Source organism: Rhopalosiphum padi, chromosome 3 (genome assembly GCF_020882245.1).
Source record: "Rhopalosiphum padi isolate XX-2018 chromosome 3, ASM2088224v1, whole genome shotgun sequence".
NCBI lineage: Eukaryota > Metazoa > Arthropoda > Insecta > Hemiptera > Aphididae > Rhopalosiphum > Rhopalosiphum padi.
The window spans coordinates 66,013,382-66,039,293 of record NC_083599.1 but is presented as its reverse complement, the minus strand read 5'-3'; the positions used below and the strand labels follow the sequence as shown (position 1 = coordinate 66,039,293).

Sequence of the window (25,912 nt, the reverse complement as noted above, 5' to 3'; positions counted from 1 at the left end):
GTCGTTCAGTAAACTGCTAACGTAAGTGCTGACGGCGCAACAATTTTTTAATAAAATTCAATAAAAAAACTTAACATAATATTAAATAATAAACTTATCTTTTATTTGGAGTTTCTGATTTTGACTCATTATTTTTTTTACCTTAGACATCAATTTATAAAAAAGAGTGCTTTTTCTTTTCGATGAATTGGCTTGTTTTGAATAATTTAATAATGCTAAACGGTCACCATATTTAGGTGAGTACATTTTTTAATGTGGTATCTTCAGTAGAAATTGTTTTCAGAACATCTATATCAATCTGAAATACAATTTTTCAATTAAATTAACTTATTAATTAGAGGCTACTGTGATAATCTAAGAAAAAAAATAGACATTAGAGAAGATCAAATTAAGTAGAAATGGAAAAGAAGGATGTGTAATTATGTATGAAAGTTTGAGGCACGCACAGGATAATCATTTTAAAAAGTTTAAGTTAAGTTAGCCAATATTATAGAGGAAAAAAAAATTTTTTGAACCACTCAATCTTAATATTTAAATTAATTACAGGCAGGGTTGGACAAATTTGTGTATAAAACTTAAATATTATCCGGTTATTATAAATATTCCCGTTTTACCCGTTAACGATAAGCCACAAGCATGATTTCAAAATAAATGGTTTAATTCCTTTTAATTATTATCTCTTAATAAACATTGGATGCCTTGCCACACACTGTACCTAATTTAGAATAGATTATAGATGGGATTGATAATGGGAAAAATCACCATTCTATAAACATATTATAATTATAAAAATGTAACTTCAAGATTTATTTTCGTAGAACGAATGGGCGGTACCTTTTGCGGCCAAAATGAACCTTTCCCTTTTCGGTCATTCTGAAATGACTGTTTTAAGCCAGCACACTATTTTGGCCACCAATGAAATATTCTTTTAACGTTTTATTTTTGTTAAACTACCAAAAATTCCTTTTTTATGGACTGTATAAAATAATAATATAAATTATATATAAAAAATTAATTTATCAATTATATATAAATTAAGTTTTAATTATTTTGCATGTCTAAGTACTTTATTTATATATGCGGCAGCAGACACAATGATACATTTATGTAAGCGGATAGAAACACACTGAAATATAATTGAACAATGATATCGGATCAACCAGATATCGACAAGAATAAGATACTTATAATACAATATATTAAAGATAAAAGTAATAATAATTACATCAATAGTTATTATAAATGGCGAGTACGCGTCAACAATTGTCAATTATCAATTTATAATAAATTAAATTAAGTTAAAAAGTATCTATTATGTAAAATGGTAGTTTAACAGAAAAAAACACGAAAATAATATTTCATTGGTTACCAAAATAGTGTACTGGCCGAAAAAGGAAAGGTTCATTTTGGCCGAAAAGTGTCCCGCCCGAACGAATAGCCATAATATTATGTAGTAGGTTTTATGAACGCGCGCTGATACAAAGTATCTACATTGATAATTGCGATTACGTATAAACACTACACGTCTACTAGGACTAGGTTAATAGATAAGTACACAGTACACACCGTTACACAGTGTCAGTTATATTTTTATACGCTTAAAGCAAAATCATCATTCAGGCACCCCCATTTGTCTTATCAAAAGAAAATGCATAATCATGGCAGTTAATAAAAGCTATACAATTTTCCTTAACAATTCCCTTATGTACATTAGGGTGGTCCTTAAAATTGAAGATCAACATTTCAACTGCGCCACCTTCGAATTTGAAACTAAACTATAAAAAAATAATATCTGTATAATTTTATAACGATAGTTCAACCCTAAGACGTGCCTCAAGAGGGTTGAAATTTCTTTTAAGAGGGTGTATTTTCGTTTTTTTTATATACCTAAAAAATTATTGTAATTAATAAAAAAAGTGTACATCATATTATTTTTAGACAATTTATTTAAATTAGTATTTATAATGTACAATTTTAAATTGTTATAAATTTTCAAATGTGTTTTGAAAGTGTACTTCGTTTCGCGTCAGGATACTTATGCCGGTAGTCGTAAACTGTCTGCATCAAAAATTGTTTTTGTTCCTCGTCTTTAGTAATTTTGTCATTGAAATCAGTTATTAATTTTACTCCCCTCTCAGCTGCATCATTTACAACTTTAACTTGACTAAGTACAGATATACCTTTTTGGTAGTTGACATTTTTGTACCATTCCTCTGGGTTTTGGTTAAGGAAATCTGTAGCAATGTTAAACCTTTCAACAAATTTCATCGATGAACTGTTGATAAAATCAGAAATTTGTGAACTTTTTAGCAATGTTAAATTATTCATCGGGGATGAATTACATTGTACATATCTTAAAACAAGGCTCATTTGAGAAGTATGGCTGACATCGGTGGTTTCGTCAAATATTATAATAAAGTACTTATTTTCATTCACTTCATTAATAATATTTTCAATAATAAAATTCTGACATCATTCAATCAGTTCATTTTGGTGTATTGGGCTGATAAATGTTGCTTTAGAATTTTCTGATTTTAAATGTGCTTCTAGCATACTATCGCCAGATAAGATTCTATACTTTAAAAGTTCTCGAAAATTCCTCTGGTTAATTGTAGAAAGTTGAGAATCTTCATTATTAAAAACTACCGAATCATGGTTTCCCCTAAGTGGTATGATTTGCCTATAAAGAAAAATAATAGACTCTATAATTGGTTTTAATCTTTCCCGGTTCTCTAAAATTTGTTTATTTCTATGGCTGCTAACCATATTAATTATTTCATTTTGTGGGTGTTTATAGTTAAATAAAAAATATTCTGCTGTTGTTATTGCATTTACATGGTACTGATGGCTATTATGAACTTCCAAGTCACCTGTTTTACCCAAAATCTTTGCATATTTGACTAAAGGAATAGCAACCAATTTTTGTAAAACCACGTTATTACATTTTCTTCATTTGTCAGCAAATGGAACACAATATTTACAATATAAATCATTTTTTTTTTTGGGAGAATACACTAGCCATTTGTACGTTTCAAAAATAAGTTTTATTTAAGTATCTCTTTTCTTCTTTACCTTTCTTTATGTGTGTACTAAATGGGTATACAAAATTGTTCGCAGGTAGTTAGAAAGCTCTAATATTGTAGTTTTATTGTAATCTAATATTTGAGCACCTTTTTCTTTGACATAATCACCAATATCATTACTAACTAAACTCGATGTCATCACATATTTTTGAGGAAAAATGGACTCAGTAGTAGCAGATAACAATGCAGGTGGATTAGGATGTTCCAGTTTTTTTTTTCTCTGAAAATATAGGTTTGTTTTAATAAAATCCAGTGGCGCCGAGTACGTACTTGCATTTGCACCACCTAAAACTGTGGGTGGATACCTGGGTGACTGGGTCTATATAATTTGGTAAAACTAGCACTTAGTAGCCAGTAGGTCAGGCGCGGATCCGGGCCGGGTGGGCCCGGGCCCACCCAAAATTTTCAAGAACAATTATTTTAATTTTGAATATTGGCATTCAAGTTGTTATTTTAGAATTTTGACTATAAGTTTTAAAATTGATTTTATCAAATATATTATATATTATGTATTAATCGTGCATGGGGAGTATAACAAAACAACATTATATTTAGGTACCATTTATAACATGTAATTGCCCGTGTGATTAACCTGATTTTATCTAAATATCGATCGTCGTCGTTCGAATGCCGATGGAACTCCGATAAGATATAATAAGTGCACGTAAAACTGGGCATCACCCGACCACCAATTGTTAATTGACACACGTCACTCGTGTACTCGTAATATTATTCTGTCTGCTGTGAACTCCCAATACGCGATACCTGAATCCACATTTTAATTAAATAATTTAAATATTAAAATTTGTTGGAAATCCATCTACGAATTGTTGATGTGCTGAGCATATACATAAAATAGGTAAGTTTTATTTTATTTTTTAGCTATTTATTAAGGCATAACCATTTATTTTATATTTAACAAATTGTTTGCGCAATTATTGAATATAAATACATACATAATACCTATATGTACAGTATACACACGTAGATTGTTATATTATTATAGTAAATAATTATTCACACATAAAAACAAGTTGCCATTCTTTATATATTATGATATTCTAAAATCCTGTTTTATTTTATTTATAAATACTGCTTTTAGGCCATGAAACGTTTTCTTGTCCCCCTTTCAAAATCGGATGAATCTGATGAATCTGTTACTTCTAAACAAATTCGTAAATCTTCTACTACAATAAGTGTCAATGATCGCGATATTCAAAACAATATTTTTGATATTAGTCAAAACGTTGAAAACGGGCCAAATCAACCCAACATTACGTTCCCGAGACGAAACATCGGTGGAAAACAGAGATCATTTAATGTTTTGTGGTATTCAAAATACGAATGGTTAGAATACTCGAAAATTAGAGATTCGATATTTTGTTTTTACTGTCGCCATTTCACTAGTGATAATTCCGGCTATAGAGATAAAGTTTTAATTGTTAATGGTTATTCTGATTGGAAGCATATTGGAAACATGTTAGAAAAACACAATTCTTCAAATATTCATAAACTGTCTCTTAAAAAATATAAATCGTGGATATCCGCTAAAAAAACTGGTTCTGTAGCAACAAAATTAAATACACAACTAAAAGAAGACATTTTAAAAAATCGGGAAATTATGAGATCGTTGATCAGATGCGTGTTATATTGCGGGAGACAAGATATTGGTTTACGTGGTCACAGAGAAACTAATAATTATATTGATGATAACGACGATGATAATTTAAAAACTGATATTGACACCTTTCAAAATAATGGTAATTTTATCGAGTTGGTAAAATTGCTTAGACTTGAAAATGACGATTTAAAACAAAATTAAATACATTACCAAAAAATGCTAAATACACTTCAAAAACAATTCAAAATGAAATTCTTAATGTGTCATTTAAAGTAATTTTAAAAAGTATTGTAGAAGAAATTCAAAATGGAAGTAATTTTTACAGTATTATTGTCGATGAAGCTAAAACCGAATCAAATATAGAACAAATGAGAATTTGTGTACGCTACATAAGTGACAATCGTATTAACGAAAGATTTCTTGGATTTCTTGAGCTTAAAGAATTGCATGCAAAAGCACTTGCCGATAGTATTCAACTTTTTTTGTGTTCTATTAATTTGGATATAAAAAATTGTATTGGCCAATCATACGACGGAGCTTCTGCTATGTCGGGGACTATCAATGGTGTTCAGCAATATATCCGAGAAATGTCTAAAAACCCATGCCTATATGTGCATTGCTATGCACACAGGCTCAATCTTGTTTTAGTAGATGCATCAAAACATGTTTCAGCTATTCATAATACAATTGGTATATTAGAAGCAATTTATTCATTTCAGTCGTGTTCTTCACTAAGAAACAGTTTATTTTTGGAATCACCAGAAGACAGTGATAAAAAATTAAAAATACCACAGCACTGCGAAACAAGATGGGTTTCAAAGTACAAAGGGATACATTTCTTTAAAATACGTTTCAAAAGTGTTATTAAAGCTTTAAAAGAGTGTACTTTGAGTAAAAAAGCAAAAGAAGCTGCAAAAGCTAGAGGTTTATTAAACCAATTTGCAACTTTTGATAATTTATTGATAATATTTTGTTTAGATGAACTTCTATTTTGCATAAACTCGTTGTCAGTTTATTTACAAACAAAATCTACAGATTTAAGTAATTGCATAACACTTATTGAATGTACAAAAGATCAAATAAAAAGTATGAGAACCGAAAACAAATTTCATGATTTATATGAAAAAGTTATTAAATCTGTAGAAGAAATCAGTGGTGAAATGAGCATCCCAGTTACGAAAAAGAGAAAAAAGAATGTATCATCAAAACGTACAGATTATTTTGTGACAAGTTCTATAGGACAAAATCAAATGGACAACATTTCTGAACATGAAATAAAAATGAGAAGTCAATACTTTGAAATAATTGACAATATCGTCGTGGAAATGAACCGAAGATTTAAGCAAACAGAACTAATTGAAGCAGTGGAAGCCTGTAATCCAAGCTCCAAAATGTTTTTAGACTTTGACACACTTATAAAATTGCCAGGAATTTCTACAGATAATCAATTTATTGAAAAGTTGAGAGCACAATGTGATTTAGGAAAAAAAAATGTTTGCTGCAGATTCAAATTCTATAGAAGCCTATTTATCAATTAAAAGCATGGGAGCATCATTCTTACAGCTAGAAGAAGTGTACAGACGAATTTTAGTTATTCCAATTTCAAGTGCTACAGCTGAAAGGAGTTTTTCTACAATGAGGAGAATTAAAACGTATAATAGATCGACCATGACCGGAAAACGTTTACACAACCTAGCTCTGCTATCGATTGAACGAGAAAAAAGTGAAGAGTTAATACAAAATCCAGACGAAATTTTAAATGAATTTGCTAGTAATAAGTGAAGAAGGTTAAATTTTTCCATGTAACTGTAATTCAATATATATTTTTTTTTTAACTATTATTATATTTTTAACTAAGTGAAAATTATTCTTTATTAAATCTTAATTTTACTGCATTATCTTATGTGGTTAAATTTACGGGCCCGCCCAAAAAAATATTCCTGGATCCGCGCCTGGTCGGTCGGTGTGTTAGTATAATACGTAATAAAACGCGAAATATTTTGTTAACCGGACGCACGGCCTATTATTGTCCGTTCCCGGCTCAAACAGACACCTCGGGCGTAATCAAGCAAGTTCTTCCTTCTTCAGCGGGCCCTTCCTATTCAGCAGTTCTTTCTTCTTTAGCGGTTCCTTCCTGTTCAACAGTTCTTTCTTCTTCAGCGGTTACTTCTTCTCCAGCAGTTCATTTATCGCCAATGGTTCCTTCCTCTTCACCAGTATCATCTTTACCGGCTAAATCAATTTATGATGAATTTGCAGACCTGCAGATTAAACGAGTACATGATTTACATTATAATATTTACATTACCATAATACTATCTAATATATTAATCACACATTTTCTGTTCAAAAACCAGAAATTTAGGATTCAGAAATTATTATTTAAATTGTATACTTACATAAAATTTAATTTAGTGCACAGAATGGTGGTGTCCCGTACACTCAAAGTTCGAATTATTGGTGAAATCAGTAAAGCCAACGTCATATGAAGACGAACTTTTGATCAAAAGAGCCAAATCACGGTTTGTGTACTGGTCAAAAGGAGACACGGTAATATTATGATGAAGCATGATGCAAATAATCAATGTGTAATAGACAATAATGTATAATTTTCTATAACAGGTTCGTTGTTGCACTCTGGACAGAAAACACCAAACACCGCCAAATAAATATGTTTTCCCATCTTTTTGGCCAACAGTGATGCCTAGTGACATGGATAAACTAAGCAATTCATTTTCAAAGCTTTAATTGTTGATAAACTTGAATAAAAACTACCTATCAATTATTTATGACTTATTTCAACGTCTTGAACTTATTAATCCTACTGGTTAGTGGCTATTAAAAAACTAAATATACTTACATATTATAATGTACTGTACTACTATAGTATAGAAAAGTACTATAGTACCAATACCAGGGATACCATTAACAATATTAACTAAATTAATTTGTATACCATGGAACAATATTATATCTTACTTCATGTAAAAAATTAAACCTATAAAACTAATATTATCATAGAATTATGGACCACAGTCTTAAGAGTAACCATGGTTGAAATACATACATCTTAGAATATACCTTAAACAAGCTTCCAATATTGGTAAGGAAAGTAAGGTTTGGTTAAGTTCAAAATTTAATTAAAACAGACAAACACATATACAATACTTAGTAGTCAATTAAAGTTTATTAATAATCAGGGCCGGATTGGTATGTATCGGCCCATCGAGATTTTCACTTCTAAGCGGCCCATTTATATGTTCACCGGCCCAAAATTGTGCTAATATATCAAAAGACTATCTTATCGTCGACAACAAATTATTCATGTAATAACATATTGTAAATCTATTTATTGTTTATTCGTCGGTAAATTTCCTACGACTATATTATATATTACACATATTTCGTTTTTTTGTACGTTATAGTTAAGTCTGTTGCAGATAAAACCAATATCTGCACTATAGCAAACACCTTATAATATATTGAAAATATTAATGTATTATAATAATATATATTAATATATATGCAATAACAAAAATTCGTAACAAACATAAATGTACAATATATACCTAATAATAAAAAATTTAATATACGTCCACAATATATAAGTTGGAAATCGTATAAATATATTTGTGCGTGTGTGTGTGTGTGTGTCAGTATACAATATAAAAAAAAATGTGAGTAGGTATAAAAATATAATAAAAATAATTTAAAAAAAAAAATTTTAAATTTATTGTTTTTGCTGTAAAAAAAAGAATTAAATACATTATTAATTACAATAATAGTAAAATAATTTTAAACATAAATGATATTACTTATATTTTTTTTTTTTTATCATAATCATTGTACATTGACGTTGTTCTGTTAGACTTAACGTTACAAACATAATATGTTATACGTATATTATACGTGTAAAACTCATACTCTCCTCTGTACACAAATTATTGTTACACCAATTATGTAATAAACATAAAATAATTGAATTAATTATATTTCTAATGTTTTATACTTTTATATAATATCTACCTAATAAAATACATCCAATTGAATATAATATTTAATTTGTTTAACACAATACATTGCAAATTTAATCACGTGTATTATATTTAATAATAATATATAATATTAATGAGTGTATTGGCTGATGTTAGTATTTAATATTTAATTTTTAAATACACATTAGGTATATGCTGTAATGGTCACGATCAGATTGCCTACGTAGGTGGCTTTATTATACATAAACTGATTTTCACCGTTGATTGCTGATTACTAAAAGTACTTTGACTTTTTTATGAACAAATCGACACTCTACTATCGACTTCCGAGGGAATCGAAACGGGGATTAAAGAAAAGTTCTTATTTCACTGATTGCGCCCACGTGGTCTACGGTCTACGATCCGACGAATATAAATTTATTTTCACGAGTGATGACTGATTATTCAACGCTCTAACGACAACATTCGATCAGTGGCGGCTCGCAAGTAAATTCATTGGGGAGACTGAAAATTTAATAAAAAAAAAATGAATACAAATAATATAAAAAAAACCTTTTTTTATTATTATAATTGATAGCTTTATAAAAATTATAAGAATAGATAATTTATATTATTTTATATTCTAATTCAATTCTTCTTTCTTTTTTCTTCGCAAAATCATCAATAATACTTTCCACAAATGTCGGGTCCTTTGCCATTGATTTTAATTGACACTTTTCTTCGTATGTTAACGTATTAAAACTATTTTTAAACAAAAAGTCTAGTATATCTGTTTTTTTTTCTGTATTCCCATAGTAGAAAATATAATAAATATATGTATTTCTAGTGTAATTTATTATATTATAATTAAGTTTGTAACTTGTGTAGTTTTGTATAATACCAATAATAAATAATAATAATTTAATTACTACACGCTGCTATACAATGTCAAATAGCTAAATTTAATAATCTAATACGGACGCACGACACGCTGCAGTTTTCGTGTTTACAGAAAAATACGTGACGACCGCAATGCGAACGGCAAAAACTTTGAATGAGTCTAGTCTCAATGTACTGAATAACATCTATACAATATATGCCCGTCCTCCGCCTAGTCATGCATATGAAATTTGTATTCTATTCCTAACAGCCCACTCTTTTAATTGATCAGTTATTGATGTTTTTTCACAATCAGTGATATGGTTATTTGAGTTAAAACTGTTTAATAAAGTAGTAGAACTAGATTCACCGAATAGGGACAATGTTTGACTAGTAAAATTACTATTTTCAGAAAACATTTGAGATGAAATACTAAGTGGAATAACATAATTTTCCTTAGTAAGTGTATCATTCGAGGGATCATTAGATAATGTATTTTCAAAATTAAATTGAGTCTGTGCAATTGAACTAATATTGCACATAACTGGTAAAGCAACAGATGTTGTATTATTATGTTTTCTTAAATGATCTAAAGAATCAAGTTGCTGTTTTATTTTTTTATTGAATTGAGATTTCGATAAACGAATTTTTTTTTTGAAGCCATTTCTTGAATTATCCATTATATAATATAACTAGAAATAAATGATACCTACCAACAAGGGAACCAGTGCCGCAACTAGCGGGGTGACCGGGGGTGCCTATCACCACCAAGAGGCCTCAGTTTATAATAAATTGGGGCCCCGAAATTTAAAGAAGATTTAAGTGTAAATTTGAGAGTAGGCAGTAAAGAATAATAGTTATAAGGAAAATAAAAATAATAAAAATTCTCATTTCCTGTACATATTATAGTATAATAATTAATAGTATGACACTATAACGATCTTACATTTATAGTGATTTAGTCACATTAGGTAATAATAATAATAATAATTTTCAGTATTTGTGTGTCTATAATTTATATTGTATGTTGTAATTTTAATTTTATATTTATAAAGGTTGTTTGGTAACCTTATTGCCTGCTGCAGTTAACAGTAGACGTGATGGTTGGTGGGAAGGAACTCGAATGATTTGATATTAATTTTGATTTATTTTTAGAAAACCCCATATAATTTCTATCGATAACAAAAATAACACTCATACACACAAAGTATATATTACATATACTATGCAGTATTATATTATATTAATATAATATTATTGATTATAATGTTTTATATTACATGATGACAAATGGGAATTTCCATTATTATTATGTGTTTACAGTCTCGACTTTTGAGTGTTAAATCTTGAAACCATTAGTATTTACTGATCAGTGATTTAGTTGTGCGGTTGTTCCTGTGGCCTGTCGCGCGTGTTAGTTGTAATTTATAATTTTATATAATATTAGTATAATATTACCTACTTGCTATTTACCAAAATCGTGAAGTATTTTTAAGTAGTAAGTATATTTTTTTTATAATTATTATGTCGACACGAAGAGTGTATGAAAGTGGTTTTGCTAAACGCAAGGCAAAAGAACAAAGAGCCGCCGGTTTGGATTTAATGAGAGGTTCAATGACTAAATTTCTTCGAAAAACATCAGTTACTTCAGGTAAATATGGGTTAAAAATTAAAATAAGTATCTTGAAATATGCAATAAAAATCAATAAATCTAAAAAATATGCATTTGAAAAAAAAATTCCAAAATATGCAAACATATGCACAATAAACTTTTATACATTAACTCTAAACACCACAACATAAATTTGTACCTGATCAGATTTATTCTATTTACTTCCCAAACAAATATGCAAATGCATAAATTCCCGAGCCCTGGTCATAGCTCTAAAAATAATAGTAAATGGTGATAGAGACTTGAAAGTTGAAATTTTTTTAACAAGCAACGTCTAAATCATAATGCATAAAAAAATGCAATTATTCGATTTAAAATTGAACAGTATTTAAGTGTTAAATAAGTGAAAATATTTATTAATATGTTTAGAAAATGAATCAATTGTGAAGACAAATGAAGATGTAATAGATGAAGCTGAAGCAAGTGAAACGGTAAATGACATTATTTTATCACCTCATATTGAAATGGATCTAAATAGTGAATTTCCTTCAAATCGTGGAAAGTTTCCAGATGTCATAAATAATTCTAATTTAAAAAGACAGATTATTTTATTTGGGCCTTGCAAACCAAATATTAAATTTCCACTAGATTCTACACCGTGTCAAGATAATGAAAACAAAAGGTGTCGAAAATTTTCTGTTGAATATTATTTTATAACAAATTTAGCTGGCCATAAAATTCCCAGATCTTGGCTTTGCTACTCAGTCATACTTGATAAAGCATACTGCGAATCTTGTTGGTTGTTTTCTGATAGAACACATCCTTATTTTAAATCAAACTGGATAACAGGAATAAATGATTGGCGACATTTATCGCAAAAAATTAATAAACATGAGATTTCTATTCAGCACATTGACGCTGTTAAATTACGCACAATATGGGTAAAAAATCAAACAATTGATCACTCAATAGAAGATCAAATATCCCAAGAAGCTCAGAAATGGAGAGATATTTTAACTAGGTTAATTAAAATAATTTTATTTTTAACAGCTGGTAATACAGCCCTCCGTGGTAATGAAGGGAAATCAACTTCTACAAGTATGAACGAAGGCAATTTTATCCGATCAGTAAGACTAATGGCTGAATTTGATCCACTATTACATAATTTACTTTACACTGAAAAGACACAAATTAAATATCTGAGTTTTCATTAAAAATGAACTAATTGAATTACTATCAACAAACTTAATTACTTTAATTTGTGAGGAAATCAGATCTGCTCCATGTTTCTCCATAATAGTTGATTCAACACAAGATATCACGAAGATTGATCAAGTTAGCATTATTATTAGATATGTAGTAATTGATTATAGAGAACAAAAGTTATATTGTAAAGAGTCTTTTCTAGGATTTTACCCCCTTCATAAACATGGTGCTGAAGATCATGTAAATTTAATAATATCTATTTTAAAGAATTATAATTTGGATATAAACAAATGTAGGGGCCAAGGATATGATGGTGCTTCGGTAATGAGCGGTGGCTACACAGGTGTTCAAAAAAGAATTTCTGATATAATTCCAAATGCATCATACGTGCATTGTGCTGCACATAATTTGAATCTTGTTTTGTCAGATGTGGCCAAAAGTTCATCAAAAATGTTAAATTTTTTTGATATCCTTCAAGATATATTTTTATTCTTTAGTAAAAGTGCTCCTAGATGGGCCTCTCTGGCGCTAGGTGATGATGTAGCAAAAACAGTCTTAAAAAAAGTATGTACAACGAGGTGGGAATCTCGACATAACGCAGTTTTTGCTCTCAAGTATCGTTACAGAGATGTTTTAAAATCTTTAACAAATATAATGCTAACAAGTGACAAGAAAGAAGAAATTAATAGAGCTAAAGGTCTAAAAAAGAAGTTAGAATCTTTTGAGTTTGTGCTAATACTCACTATATGGGAACAAATTTTAAGACCTTTTTATGTGGTATCTAAAAAATTACAATCAATTGATTCTAACCTTCATAATGCTTGTGAGTGTTTACAATCAGCTATTGCAATAATTCAAAATTTGAGAGAGAAATATGAAGAACTGGTTACTTCAGCAACAGATTTGTGTAATAGTTGGGGAATAGCTGTGAATAATAATCAACGGCGTCGAATATATTCAAAAAATTTTTTTGGTGATTTAGATGGAGACAAAAGACAAGATATAACCGAAGAAAACCTCAGAATAAAAGTATTTTTGCCTTTGATTGATACAGCTTTAGTTCAGCTAAATAATCGCTTTTTAGGTTTACAGAAAGTAGTTGATAAATTCAACTTTTTACAACCACAAGTAATTTTAGTATCTAGCGAAGATAACATTATCAAGACTACTTATGACTTCATTTTATACTACAAGAAAGATATAAGTTCAGATCTTACGAGACAGATGTTATCTTTTAAAGAAGTGATAATTGATTCACTGTCAACTATGAAAAGTATAAAAGATATAGCAAATTATATTTTAGAAAATGATATGGCTTCTCTTTTCAAAGATATATTAACTGCTTGTATCATTTTTATATCATTACCAGTCACTGTTGCATCAGCAGAACGTTCGTTTTCCAAGCTAAAAATAATAAAAAACTATCTAAGAAATTCAATGGGACAAGAAAGGCTATCAAATATCAGTATTTTAAATATAGAACGATCAAGAACTAAAGAACTTAATGTAAATAAAATAATTGATGACTTTGCTAATAAAAAAGCAAGAAAAAAAAATTTTTGTAAATAAAAATGTTATTTTATAAAATATATTTTAAATTTGAACTGCATAGGTATGTTATAATAGTTTTTTATTTATTTATGAATATTACTTAATTTACTTAGATGTTTATTGTTTATATATTTTATAATACAGAATAAAATAATAAAAAGGTATTATTATTATTATATTATGTTTGAATTTAATTTTTTAATTACTTGACTGGGTGCAATAGTTTAAGTGCCTAATAAGTAAGGACCATTTGAATAATGTAAATTAAACTAATTGTAAAATGTAAATTTATAAAGTATTCAAATCACAAGGGAACAAAAATAAGTTCATTTAAAGACTGATTCTTAGGAGCCATGTAGTATATAGAAACAATTTACAATAGTATAAACGATGCTTTTATCTACCTATATAATATTATACATTGCAGTGGCATAGCTAGGAATTTTAGTTGGGGGGGACTAATTTTTCAAAATTGTTCATAATAATCATGAATTATATAAAGTCAAATACACAAGTATATAGGTAATAATAAGTAATTAATTTCAGTAAATGAAAATAATAAAATAAAGGATAGAATATAGAACTTAATACTATACAACTTCAATATACAGTTTTTTTAAATTATCAAATTGTGTTTAAAAGTTAATTTTCAGAGTAGGTTGAGGGGGCAAGTGTACAGGTACAGGTATAGTATACAGGTACAGGGGCCCCATAACATTTTTTGCACCAGGGCCCCACAAGACCTAGTTGCGGCACTGAAGGGAACAACTATATAATTTAACTATAGCTTATTATTAGCTTCCTAGTTCTTACTTACGGGGAAATTATTTAGCTGCCTAATTATTATCGATACATTAACCATAAATTTACACAAAAAAAATTCAGAATATCTAGATTAATGACAATTACTTATTTAATATTTGAATTATGTAGGTATATACGAATATATTAATGTTTAATATTATTTTGTTTGTTTATAATATTATGTAATATACATATGTATATATACATACAGACATGGTATAAACTACAAGTATATCGTATGTATTAGTTGTTACCTAGTTAGGTTAGATTATATTACATATTGTTACACTTACTAAATGGAAAATTACAATATATAATTATTTACAATTTATTATAAAACAACAATCATATTTTTACTTATACGTACCTTAAACGACGAATGGCCAAACTAATTAGCAAAATAATAATAAATATTCAATCAATATAGTATCGAAAAATCGAGACTATAACAGCACAGAGTAGATTAAATAATATAAAAGTATAGACTATCGGACTGACGAATACGGAATATCGATCGATCGGAGTGACAGACGACGGTACCGTATAATATTATATAATGTCTGCATTTCCACTGTGGTGTGTGTGTGTGAATATGCCGTATCCGTATCGTTCTTGGACTCTTCTGTCTCCCTTCGCCATGTGCGTTGAATGTTTTGGGTAAAACCGACCGTTTTAAAATATATTACATTATATTAAAATCTTAGATATAACACCACGATAAAAGACATCGTATACTAGACGGCGGTTAATGATTATTGACTATACAGTGTAAATAACTGGTACATCGTACATGGTAATATTTTGTATGACAATAAACAAAAATAGAACAACAATCATAAACCGCCGTCGGGTCGCCCCGCGCACACACACATAGCATAGACATATTTATTAATTTAATATAATAATTCAATTGCTGTCGACGATCGGTTCGTATCGTTCTTATCAGAACGATCGTCAAAAATCCAGTTAACCAAAAAAATAATTCTACTATAGTAAATCCTAACAATAATATTATTTATTTTTAGTAAAATTATTAAAATAGCTTTACACTATTATACTATATGTTTATATATATTTAGGTAATTAATTAAATAATATTATAATTATTATAAACAATAATGGCGTTGACATAATTAATAAAAGAATATTCTTCTATTATTTACAGACAAAACTATAATGGATAATCTATAAATATTAAAACCATATTATTCATTGATTGTACATAAAAGAATATGAAAAAAAAATACGAATGTAATAGGATAAAATGAATATTCCTTTATCATCTGTATTATAATATCCGTAGAGTATTTTCAAATAGATAATTTTTGTAGAATATGACAATATTATGAATAGAATATCCTCTGTTGAAATCACCTGATAAAATTAACTAAAGAATATGTTTAGAATATTGATTAGTATTATTAATAGAATACTTAAATCGAAGATTGAAGGAATATCCAATGAATATGCCGTGCTAGTTGGGTACGTTTACCCCGTTTGTCCGTGAAATCTGTTAGTGTGATTGGACGGAACGATTAGAATTGCCGAACGACGTATGCACGTCCCACCTACTCGGTATTATTTTAATGATTTCGATTAAATCTCACGATTCTATGTGTTATTTCTCCGTACGTGTTGTTGGCCTTTTGTTCGTCGATTCGTGTCGAATTCAAGTCGTTTTCGTAGCCTTCGTACTCTGTCGTTCCCGATGGTCGACGGTGCTGAATTGGCGCTGCAGGTTTTTTTTTTTTTTGGATATTAAACGCCGTGGCGGGGTATATTTCTTTAAATATCAAATGTGTGTGTAGTACTACATTAATATCTATTATCATATGTGTTGCAGGTGTGTGGAGCATTAACGTTCGTTTGTTCGCACAGTGTTGATTTACTCATATTCTACATAATATAGTTAAATTACTGTTTTTGATTTAATAAATTGCATTTTATTATTTTATTTACATTGTTTTATCCTTTGTAACTCAGCCCTAACTCCATAAGACCAATGTTTTACCCCCAGTAGTACTATGTGGCACACAAGTGTTTGTCGACGATGCAGGTTCATTCGCAGAGTACCGTCAGTATGTACTCCAATACAGTGTATTGAAGCTACACTATGGTTGAATAGTTACTTTTACCCAGATGTACACATATTAACAGCATAAACACATTAAAAACATACGGAAAATGTTAATAGTTCATAAGTGAGTTGTTGAGTTAGAGGAGCTGATTAACTACGTACCGTGTGATTCTTAAAACCCGAATAAAAAATAAAATAATCTACATTTGATACTTAAATTATTGTTGTTCAACTCTAAATATATAATATAATGTAATTTTATAATACACATTATACAAATTATAATAGTACTATATGTTTTTTGCATATTTATAAAAATACATTTTATTAATTAAACATTTGGCAAGTTCAAAAGATTTAATTAGCAACCATAAGTTATTTAAATTATTTAATTTGATTTAATAACCATCGTGTAAGTTTCAGACGAAAGGTAATTAAATAGTTCTATAGTCTCAGTGTAAATAGTATACAATTGAGTATATTTGACTCGCTAAACGCAGAATGGACACATGTCCATCTGAAGGACTTTAAGGTTGTGGACATGTGCCGTTTATGTTTCAAATTACCATTTATATTTCAAAAATAACCGTTTTCTTATAAATAAGTAGCTTTAATATGCATAAAAATTAAAATGACATGATTAAATAATATACAGTAGATTATATACTAATATTGAGTCACAAATATTTTATATCTTTTTAATAATTAGAAATTTAATTATATAAAAAATATCTTATGTTCTATTTTGCCTTGCTTGAGGTGTCTCTATTTGTAACGAAAATATATAATTCCAAAATGATTGCAATGCTTGCTCTTAAATGTATTTTGCTAGTTGCTTCAAATCTTTCATTTTGCTTTCAAGAATTGGTAAGCTTGAAGTATAAACAAGTGTTTTTGGGAGTTGTATGGGCATTGCATTGTTTTTTCTCAATTTGAAATGGTTTGATATTATTCCGTCAATAAATTCACTTGCCTTAATTATTCCACATTTTTCCAATACACATTCAAAATAATGGTAATTAGAAATTAAAAATTTTTCTATTGTACGAAGTTGTTTCAATGTTTTATTACGGCTTAAACATTCTAATGCGTTAGTATTTTTAATATAAAATTTTGGAAACCACATTTGATAGTCATAAATCATACTTTTATCAACTAGAAACACTGAACATTTTTCTGGGTTTCTTGATGATTTTAAAGTAAGTTCTATATAGTCTTCTAAGGTGTATAGACGATCCACTCTGTTCAGTTGTTTTTTTATCAATGCAAAGTCACTATCACACGGCAAAAACGTGTCCACTTTGTGGAAAAAACACCTGAACTTTTTTGAATTTTTTAATTTCAACTAGAGCCATAATCATTCTGAGTAATGCGTGGTTTTTTTTTTGCCCAGCACAATTGTCACAAAACAAATGCAATTTCTCAACATCATCATCAACATAACTATTAATATAGTGAACCAAAAAAGAGCATACATCATTTGGCGTTTTTCTTGCTGTTGCCTCATGATAAACATAACAAAATAAATTATTCGTGTTTAAATTATGAATACCAAAAGTATTGACAGATAATTGACAATAATAATATACTTCCTGCACCGGTATTTTAGGTAAGTCAACTACAGCCATAAAATCAAATCAAAGACCTAACACTTTTTTATTCTGTTGAGAAATCTCTATTGTTTTTTTTAATATTATTATAAAATGTTTTGCTTCTATGTTTATGAACTAGTAATTCCGCAGCAGCAACTCTTTTTTGCAACATCATTTAAATCTTTACTCATTATTTTTGTATTTAATTCTTCGCATTTTGAACAAGCATCTTTGACTGGAGCACCAAAGCCTAATGAAAAAAAATTCTTAAAATACTCCCAATAATATTGATATTTTATTTTCCCTTCTAATTCTGGATACTTTTCTATAAACATTGTATGCATAGTTTTAACATTTAATTTAGGGTCTAAATAATTTTTCAATCGTGTTGTGTAATGAGAATCTTTAGTTGGAAAACTCAGTTTATGTTCATGTATTTTTTGACAATACTCATATGGCATAGTATTAGCATTAATATTTTCGCCTCTCATATCAACTGGAGTAATATTATTTTCTAACAAATCGACCAGCCGTCTAATTTTCTTATTAGAAATATTATAAACGTTAATGAAAGATTTCTTACATACTTGAATACGCTGTCCATCTACTATTAAAAAATACTGAACACTTTTGGATTTCGGTTTTGATTTTCCTTCTTCTGTTTCTATTAGTTTTCGTTTCTTGTAATTACCAACGATTGTTATTCCATTTATACACATTTGTAATCTACATTTAAACATTTGTACACCCCCCCTCAACCTAACCTTTCAAAATTTCCCCGGCGGCGCTGGCGTAACGTTAAACTAGCGCATTCATTTTGCCAAATATTAAAAAATATCAATTTTAAATGATACAGCATTATGTACTTTTTTTTATACAATTCTGTAGAAGTAAAAAAAAATGTAGTACAACCCCCACCGTCAATCCCGACCAAAACCGTTTTTTCTATGCGCGTATTGCAGTATGTAAATAGGTACGACGCGTAACTCGATTGTAAAATGTTCATCATTTCAATTACCAATACGCTGGCAACCGTAAGTTTGAAATTCAACTCATAAATAAAATCAGTAAATATTATACGAATTGTACAAATTTTTGATCACAATTCCAAAATTATATCATCAGAATTAAAAGATGATGAAATTGTTGTTATTTCGTACCATTTGAATAAAAAAAAAAACAAAGTAAAGCTAAAACGGTAAGGCGATGTTGTGTATATCCTCCGAATATGAAGAGATCACAAGGAGGGTAATATTTCATATTTATTTTTTTAACTTTGAGGCCCGTTCAATTAGTATTGCTTGAGAATAATTACGTTTGATTAACTAGTAAGTGAATTTTTACTAAATATATTTTTATATTACGTACCTATATACAAAATATGTTTTTTTAAGATTTTGGTTTAAATAAATGATTACTCCGCTTTTTTTCTTGAAATACATATTTATTTATATAAATGAAGATATTTTAATAACTTATTTTATGTAAAATCATCTATTGTATGTTCATTGTTAAAATTGTTCAATTATTTATCACTTACCGGGACCTTACTTAAAAAAGAAAACACTTTTTTGTGTATAGCCATTCCACCTGAAGAATGGCTCTCTGTTACATTTTAGTATTGAATATTTCATCAAATCAAATCAACCTACATCAGTACTTTGTTAATATACCATACTCTGTAGTTTATATTGAATTAAATACAAGTATTATATATTTTCACTGTCATCATTAGAACAACTTTAATTCATAAACATTTTGATAACTCATAAATCATAATAAATCATTCACAAAACAGATAAATTAAAATTAATTTGGAGCTCCTTAAAATGGTGAAGGCGTTTGAGAATATTTTGTTGTATATGTTAATAGTTTACAAATACACTAAGCTGGTAATATTAATTTAAAACAAAATGTAGAAATATACAGGTATAATTTCTATTTTATTATTTTAAATATTTCATATTGATTAGGCATAAGTTATAAAATACCTAGATATAAGGGGTATAAGTGATATTAAACATACGTAATTCACAAGAACAGTTTATAATTTATTATAATATTTATTTTGATTATTAATAATTGGACGGTATTCGTGAAAAAGGGTATAAGTCAAATTTAACAACTTTTAAGGAGACGTAAAAAAGTGATTAGTTCTTGTTTTTTGCAAGAATGTTAATCGATGTATTTTTAATAAATTAAACTATTTTTATTGTAATATAAAATTATATAATTTTAATGAAAAAGTTAATTATTATTTATTATAGATGACTTATTCCCTATTGCACTGAATATATTGAAATATAGTGACTTATACCCTTTTACACCATTATAAATGTATATATTTTTGAAAATATTCACTGTGAAAAAAGGTATAAGTATTAAAACAATGTAAAAATATATTAATAATAATATTATTTTTTTATAATTTTTTTTTAATTTTTATTGTTCTATACAAGTAATTAAATAATAAAAATAATGAATACAAAATATTCTGAATTATCGTAGTTTAACAAATTTTTAATCATACAGCTATAGGTACAATATAATAAAAATAATTTATTATTATCATAATAACATAACAAATATAAGCGTTTTGTTAAGTACTTTACATTATTACATTAGGTAATTATAACCACATCATACAAATATTATAAAAAAAAAAAAACTAACATATTTATTTTATTGAGATTAAGAGATCCTTATACTTCTTTAGGAACATATGTTTAACAACATTAACTATTAAGATTATACATTATATTAATGATTTATTAAAAATAAAAATAAAATAAAAATAACAAAACAAAAAATAAAAATCGCCATTTTTAAATTACCGAGTTCCTTACATTAAGAACATGCATTTTAACATAATTTAGTATATTAATGATTTATTAAAAGTTACAATACTAAAATTGGATATAAAAAGAGAATAAAATAAGACTAAATTTTAAATATAATGAAAACTTACTCTCCTTTTTCATCAGACACAAGTGGATCTCTTAAATTGTTTTTTGTTTTTAAGTTTTGATAAAATGTGTGATATATTTCTGGAATGAACTGTAGTAACGAAATTAAATCTTTTTTCTTCTCTTCAGTTATTGGCAATACATCACTATATGCTTTAGGTATTGGTGCATTGCATAAAGCATTCCATCGTGTTAAATTCATTTTATGAAATATTTCATCGTCCTTCAAAGATGATTTGTAAAACACAATATTTTTGTCAGATTTATTATATCGTAGCCATTGTACACTACGAAAAAAAAATACTTGTCCTGCCTCATTTTTTTTTTTAATTGATATTTGGCTTTTAACAAGCTATGAAAATCTTGAAAATTACTTTGTTCAGTTTCAATGACATTACATTTTTCTTTTCCAGCAAAACGAATTAATTGGGACCAATCATAAGGGTGATTAATTTGAGTTGCATACCTTTTTTTTGCTTTTTCAATTCGGCCATGGTCCGAATCGCACTCCATGCGAGTATGTCCGGAGATCATAAATTTATGATCAATAATTTTAATTGTCTCTTGTTGTTCTAAAAAAGCTAAACACATAGCCATAAAAATAGAATTTTTATTTTGACCTGCACAATTATCACTGTACATGACAACATGGGTTATATTTGATGGCAAGTTTGCTAAATAATGAAAAACACAAGACCCAATATCATTGGCCCCACGTTTTACAATGGTCTCATTCCATATATAGCATGATGCATTTGAAGTTAGTATATTATGAACTGTGAGATTGAAGGTCCATAGTTGTCTTTTATAAAATGCAACAGATGATTCCAAACTTGGAGTGGGAAGACATTGTTGTAGGTCAAAAGCTATTACACATTTATTGACATCATTGTTTTTGAATCTTTTCTTTTGGCATCATATGTTTCTTCTGCTTCATAATGATGCTTATTCTTTTTTATAAGTAAAGCAGCCTTTTCTTCACTTGAAGAAATATTGTTGGAAATCTGTATTTTAAAACTGTCACAGAGTGCACATGTGTCTTTTTTGGGATTTTTTATTTTTAAGCCGGCTTGTTTAAAATATTTTCTATAAACAGTAGTACTAACAGGATCATTAACAGCTTTTACATAATCATCATAAGCTAATTTCAAAGTGAAATGAGCTGGTAAGTATTTTTTCGTAGTCTCTTTACGACAATAGTGACTTTCATAAGATGGGAGCATTCTTATATGATCTAAGACTAAATTAATACTGTTTTGACTGTTTTTATTTTTGGGCGTGCTTTTACCTCTTTTATCGGGTTTCATTTTTTGGATGGGTGACTGAACTTTTTGTGTGCAGATTTTTTGAATAAATTTAGGTGTTTCTCCAAATATATTTAAAAAACACAATTTGCAGACAACAATCAATTCATTATTATTAGGAATAAAATATTTGTAAGTAATCTGTCGATTTTTTTGCTTCTCAGGGGTATCAGTTATTTTCCTATTAGCAACTTTCTTAGTAGAAACTATAAGATTTGCTATGTAAGAAATTCGTCTATCATAAGATTTCAAGGACCAATACGCATCAAATAGAGTTTGTTGTAAATTGCGGTCAATTTTTTGCTTACATTTAGATCTACAGTCAGTTAATGGTTTTAACATCCTTGCTGGAACAAGCTTTCCTTTTTGTGTAATATATTCTTTACCACTATTCCTTTTTACTTTAATATTTTGTCTAAATTGTCTAGTAATTCCTTTTATGCTAATCCGCTTTTTTTTATCAACACTCATAACAACATCTAAGATTTAAAAAAATATATAATATTAAGACTTACTTAACAACCTTTAAGATTTTCATACTATATTTTTAACATTAATACCTGATTGAACCTGTTCAGGTGTTCCTAATATAATACTAATATCATCATGATTGTCATGCTGCATTAATACATTATTAAAATCATTATTAATATTACTATAATTATTGCTAGTATTATCAACATCCATAACAGTAACTAGGATTAAAAAAATATGTATTATTTAGACTTACTTAACAAACTTTAAGTTATTTATATTATATTTTTAACATTAATACCTGATTGAACATGTTCAGGTGTTCCTAATAAAACACTAATAATATCATCATTATAGTTCTGTTCTTGTATCACAATCTCATAGTTCTCTCCATTTAGCATTACTACATTATTATTATTTTGACTATTATCAGGATTAGAATCACATTGGTTTACCCATTCCTAGCCACAAATAATATATCAAAAGATTATAATTATAACAAGTTAATATTTTCATGTCAAATAAGTTACGGTATAAATGCAGTTTAGTTCTCACTCGATTTTTTCGATTTTTTTCTTCCTAAAATGTGTGTTTTAAAACACCGAATACAAAAGTCTAATTCAAAAATTCTCGCAAATCATTATTTTGGAAGTTCTTTCTTTCCAAAGTTTACGATTTTACGTATTTACGCATCCATACTCAAAACGCTGTATACTTTGCTTTCCTACGTCTTCGTATTAATATTTATGTTTATTAATACATATTTTAATATTTACCCTGTTACCTAAATGAGGTGGTTTTACATAACAAGTCGAGGGATATTTTCGATTTGCGCCGAGGAGCATAGCGACGAGTGCCGATACATGCGTAGTCACTGCCTAGGGATATTGCAGTGGCGTAGCAAGGATTTTTTTTGGGAAGGGCTGATCAATTTTTGGAATTATGTACAATTTAAGTTTTTTGTAGTGATTATTTTCATATTTTCATATTAAAAATTAAAATAATTTTTAAATTTTCTTGATATTTCGGAGGGGGGGGGTGCAGCCCCTTCAGCCCACCCCCTAGTTACGCTATTGGGATATTGTGATATCAAGTTGAGATATTGTGTTAATTTGTTATTATTAAGGATTTATTCACGAAAATAAAACATTATTATTTATCAGTCTTATTGCCTTTTGAAAGTCGTTAAATATAATAATCTAAGTATAATCTAAATTTTTCATCAAAACTACTTTAGATAATAATATTATAACAAGAAAAAAAATTAATAAGAGCCAAAAGGCGACAATCAAATACGAAAACGTAGGAGAGTAAAGTATACAGCGTTTCGCGCATGCATGCGTAAATGCGTAAAATCGTAAACATTGGTAAGATAAAATTTCCAAAATAATAATTCGCGAGAATTTTTGAATTAGACTTTTGTATTTGCTTTAAAACAAATATTTTGGGAAGAAAAAAATCTTAGGGAACTAAACTAAATATGATAAGGAACAATAATAAATAATATAAACATTTTTATCATTCTCCCTTCACGTATAAAATACGCGCCGAAAAATGTCCATTACAATGGACATTAGGTAGTTGTTACTACAACAACATATTAACACTAGAAATAACTTGTCTAATAAATTATTAGTAATATTTAGCAAAGTTTTATAGTTGATGCCTTTATTTGAATAATAAACTTAAAAGAATAATAGTAACTGGTGTTAGACATAAAATAATAATAAAATTGACTTGATAAAAACTTAAGTTATGACCTTATAACTATAAAGCTAAAATAAAATATTTATTTACAAAATTTAAATTATGTTTTATGGAAATTAAAAAAACAATTATTGCTTGTGGTAATGCAAAAATACATAGAACATTCACTGCATTGAATCTTAGTTTTTTTTTTACAACCTATAAAACGACACCTTGATGAATTTTTGATATCCTTCATTATTGGTAAATGTTCAGCACCTGAAATATAGGTATAAATAAGTTAATTATTTCAACGTAAACATACCTAATATTTACTATAATTTTTGTTAATAATCAAGAGGTATGCAAGAAGAAATTTAATAGATATGAATAGTTTATTCGATTATTATGAAAGGTGTGTAAAAAATTATTTTAGGGAAATTAAGTTGGTAAAATTAAAGATATAGGTACAATGACTACAATGTATACTATAACTATATGAAAATATTTTCTTTAGATTTTGGATACACAGAGTGGGTGTGGAAATAATCTCAGTTTGTGATCAGGCAAGAAGAACAAATAACCACATAGAATCTTTTCATAATAAACTAAGATATTCATTTGGGGTAGCTCATCCAAACATCTGGGTGTTTTTGAGTAAGTGTTGATCTACACTTATAAATTTGTTATGGCATATTGTTAAATTCATAATTTTAGTTTTAAAGATTAAAATTTTGTTTATAACTGTTTTTTTTAAATTAAAATTGTTTATGTTGCTTTAAAATTAAAATATAGTATCTTTTTTACTCTTGTATTTACCCATATAATATCCAAAACAAAATAAATCACTTTCTTTGTACTAAACTCAACTGATTAAAGTTTAATGATTTTAAAATATAAACTCTTCCAAATGCTAATGCATGTCACTTATTAGAATAAGATCTCTATATATAAAGGGTTATTATTTTAGTAATAGTCTTATCATATTAGTCATACTAATCAAAAAGATATACAATTTTATAATATAATATACCAAAATATTTTATTTAAGTGTAACAACTGAAAGGCTACCACGTTCTAACT

General features: G+C 28.0%; 3 protein-coding genes across 3 annotated transcripts; all 3 read left to right on the top strand.

The window, feature by feature from the left end:
• The first annotated feature begins 4,188 nt into the window (after positions 1 to 4,188).
• On the top strand, positions 4,189 to 7,452 carry LOC132925406 (zinc finger MYM-type protein 1-like). Its single transcript, XM_060989804.1, has 6 exons — positions 4,189 to 4,753; positions 4,978 to 6,197; positions 6,268 to 6,475; positions 6,850 to 6,980; positions 7,120 to 7,254; positions 7,327 to 7,452. Exons 1-6 carry the CDS (start codon positions 4,189 to 4,191, stop codon positions 7,450 to 7,452), a joined length of 2,385 nt encoding a protein of 794 aa, XP_060845787.1.
• A 3,629-nt stretch (positions 7,453 to 11,081) lies between these two features.
• Positions 11,082 to 12,383, top strand: LOC132925405 (zinc finger MYM-type protein 5-like). The gene is made up of 2 exons (XM_060989803.1): positions 11,082 to 11,208; positions 11,599 to 12,383. Exons 1-2 carry the CDS (start codon positions 11,082 to 11,084, stop codon positions 12,381 to 12,383), a joined length of 912 nt encoding a protein of 303 aa, XP_060845786.1.
• Positions 12,384 to 12,598: 215 nt separating this feature from the next.
• Positions 12,599 to 14,267, top strand: LOC132925404 (zinc finger MYM-type protein 1-like). Its single transcript, XM_060989802.1, has 4 exons — positions 12,599 to 12,615; positions 12,672 to 12,827; positions 12,873 to 13,881; positions 14,223 to 14,267. The coding sequence occupies exons 1-4, from the start codon at positions 12,599 to 12,601 to the stop codon at positions 14,265 to 14,267; spliced, it is 1,227 nt and encodes a 408-aa protein (XP_060845785.1).
• Positions 14,268 to 25,912: the final 11,645 nt, after the last annotated feature.

What these genes read in the sequence shown, in the direction of transcription:
- LOC132925406 (XM_060989804.1), top strand. Translation starts at nt 4,189, where the DNA reads ATGAAACGTTTTCTTGTCCCCCTTTCAAAATCGGATGAATCTGATGAA. An exon ending in TTGCGGGAGACAAGATATTG is followed by an intron (nt 4,754 to 4,977) that starts GTTTACGTGGTC and finishes TGTCATTTAAAG; the next exon opens with TAATTTTAAAAAGTATTGTA. An exon ending in CAGACCTGCAGATTAAACGA is followed by an intron (nt 6,981 to 7,119) that starts GTACATGATTTA and finishes AATTTAATTTAG; the next exon opens with TGCACAGAATGGTGGTGTCC.
- LOC132925405 (XM_060989803.1), top strand. Translation starts at nt 11,082, where the DNA reads ATGTCGACACGAAGAGTGTATGAAAGTGGTTTTGCTAAACGCAAGGCA. An exon ending in AAAAACATCAGTTACTTCAG is followed by an intron (nt 11,209 to 11,598) that starts GTAAATATGGGT and finishes TAATATGTTTAG; the next exon opens with AAAATGAATCAATTGTGAAG.
- LOC132925404 (XM_060989802.1), top strand. An exon ending in GCCAAAAGTTCATCAAAAAT is followed by an intron (nt 12,828 to 12,872) that starts GTTAAATTTTTT and finishes TTTATTCTTTAG; the next exon opens with TAAAAGTGCTCCTAGATGGG. An exon ending in CAAGAACTAAAGAACTTAAT is followed by an intron (nt 13,882 to 14,222) that starts GTAAATAAAATA and finishes AAATTTATAAAG; the next exon opens with TATTCAAATCACAAGGGAAC.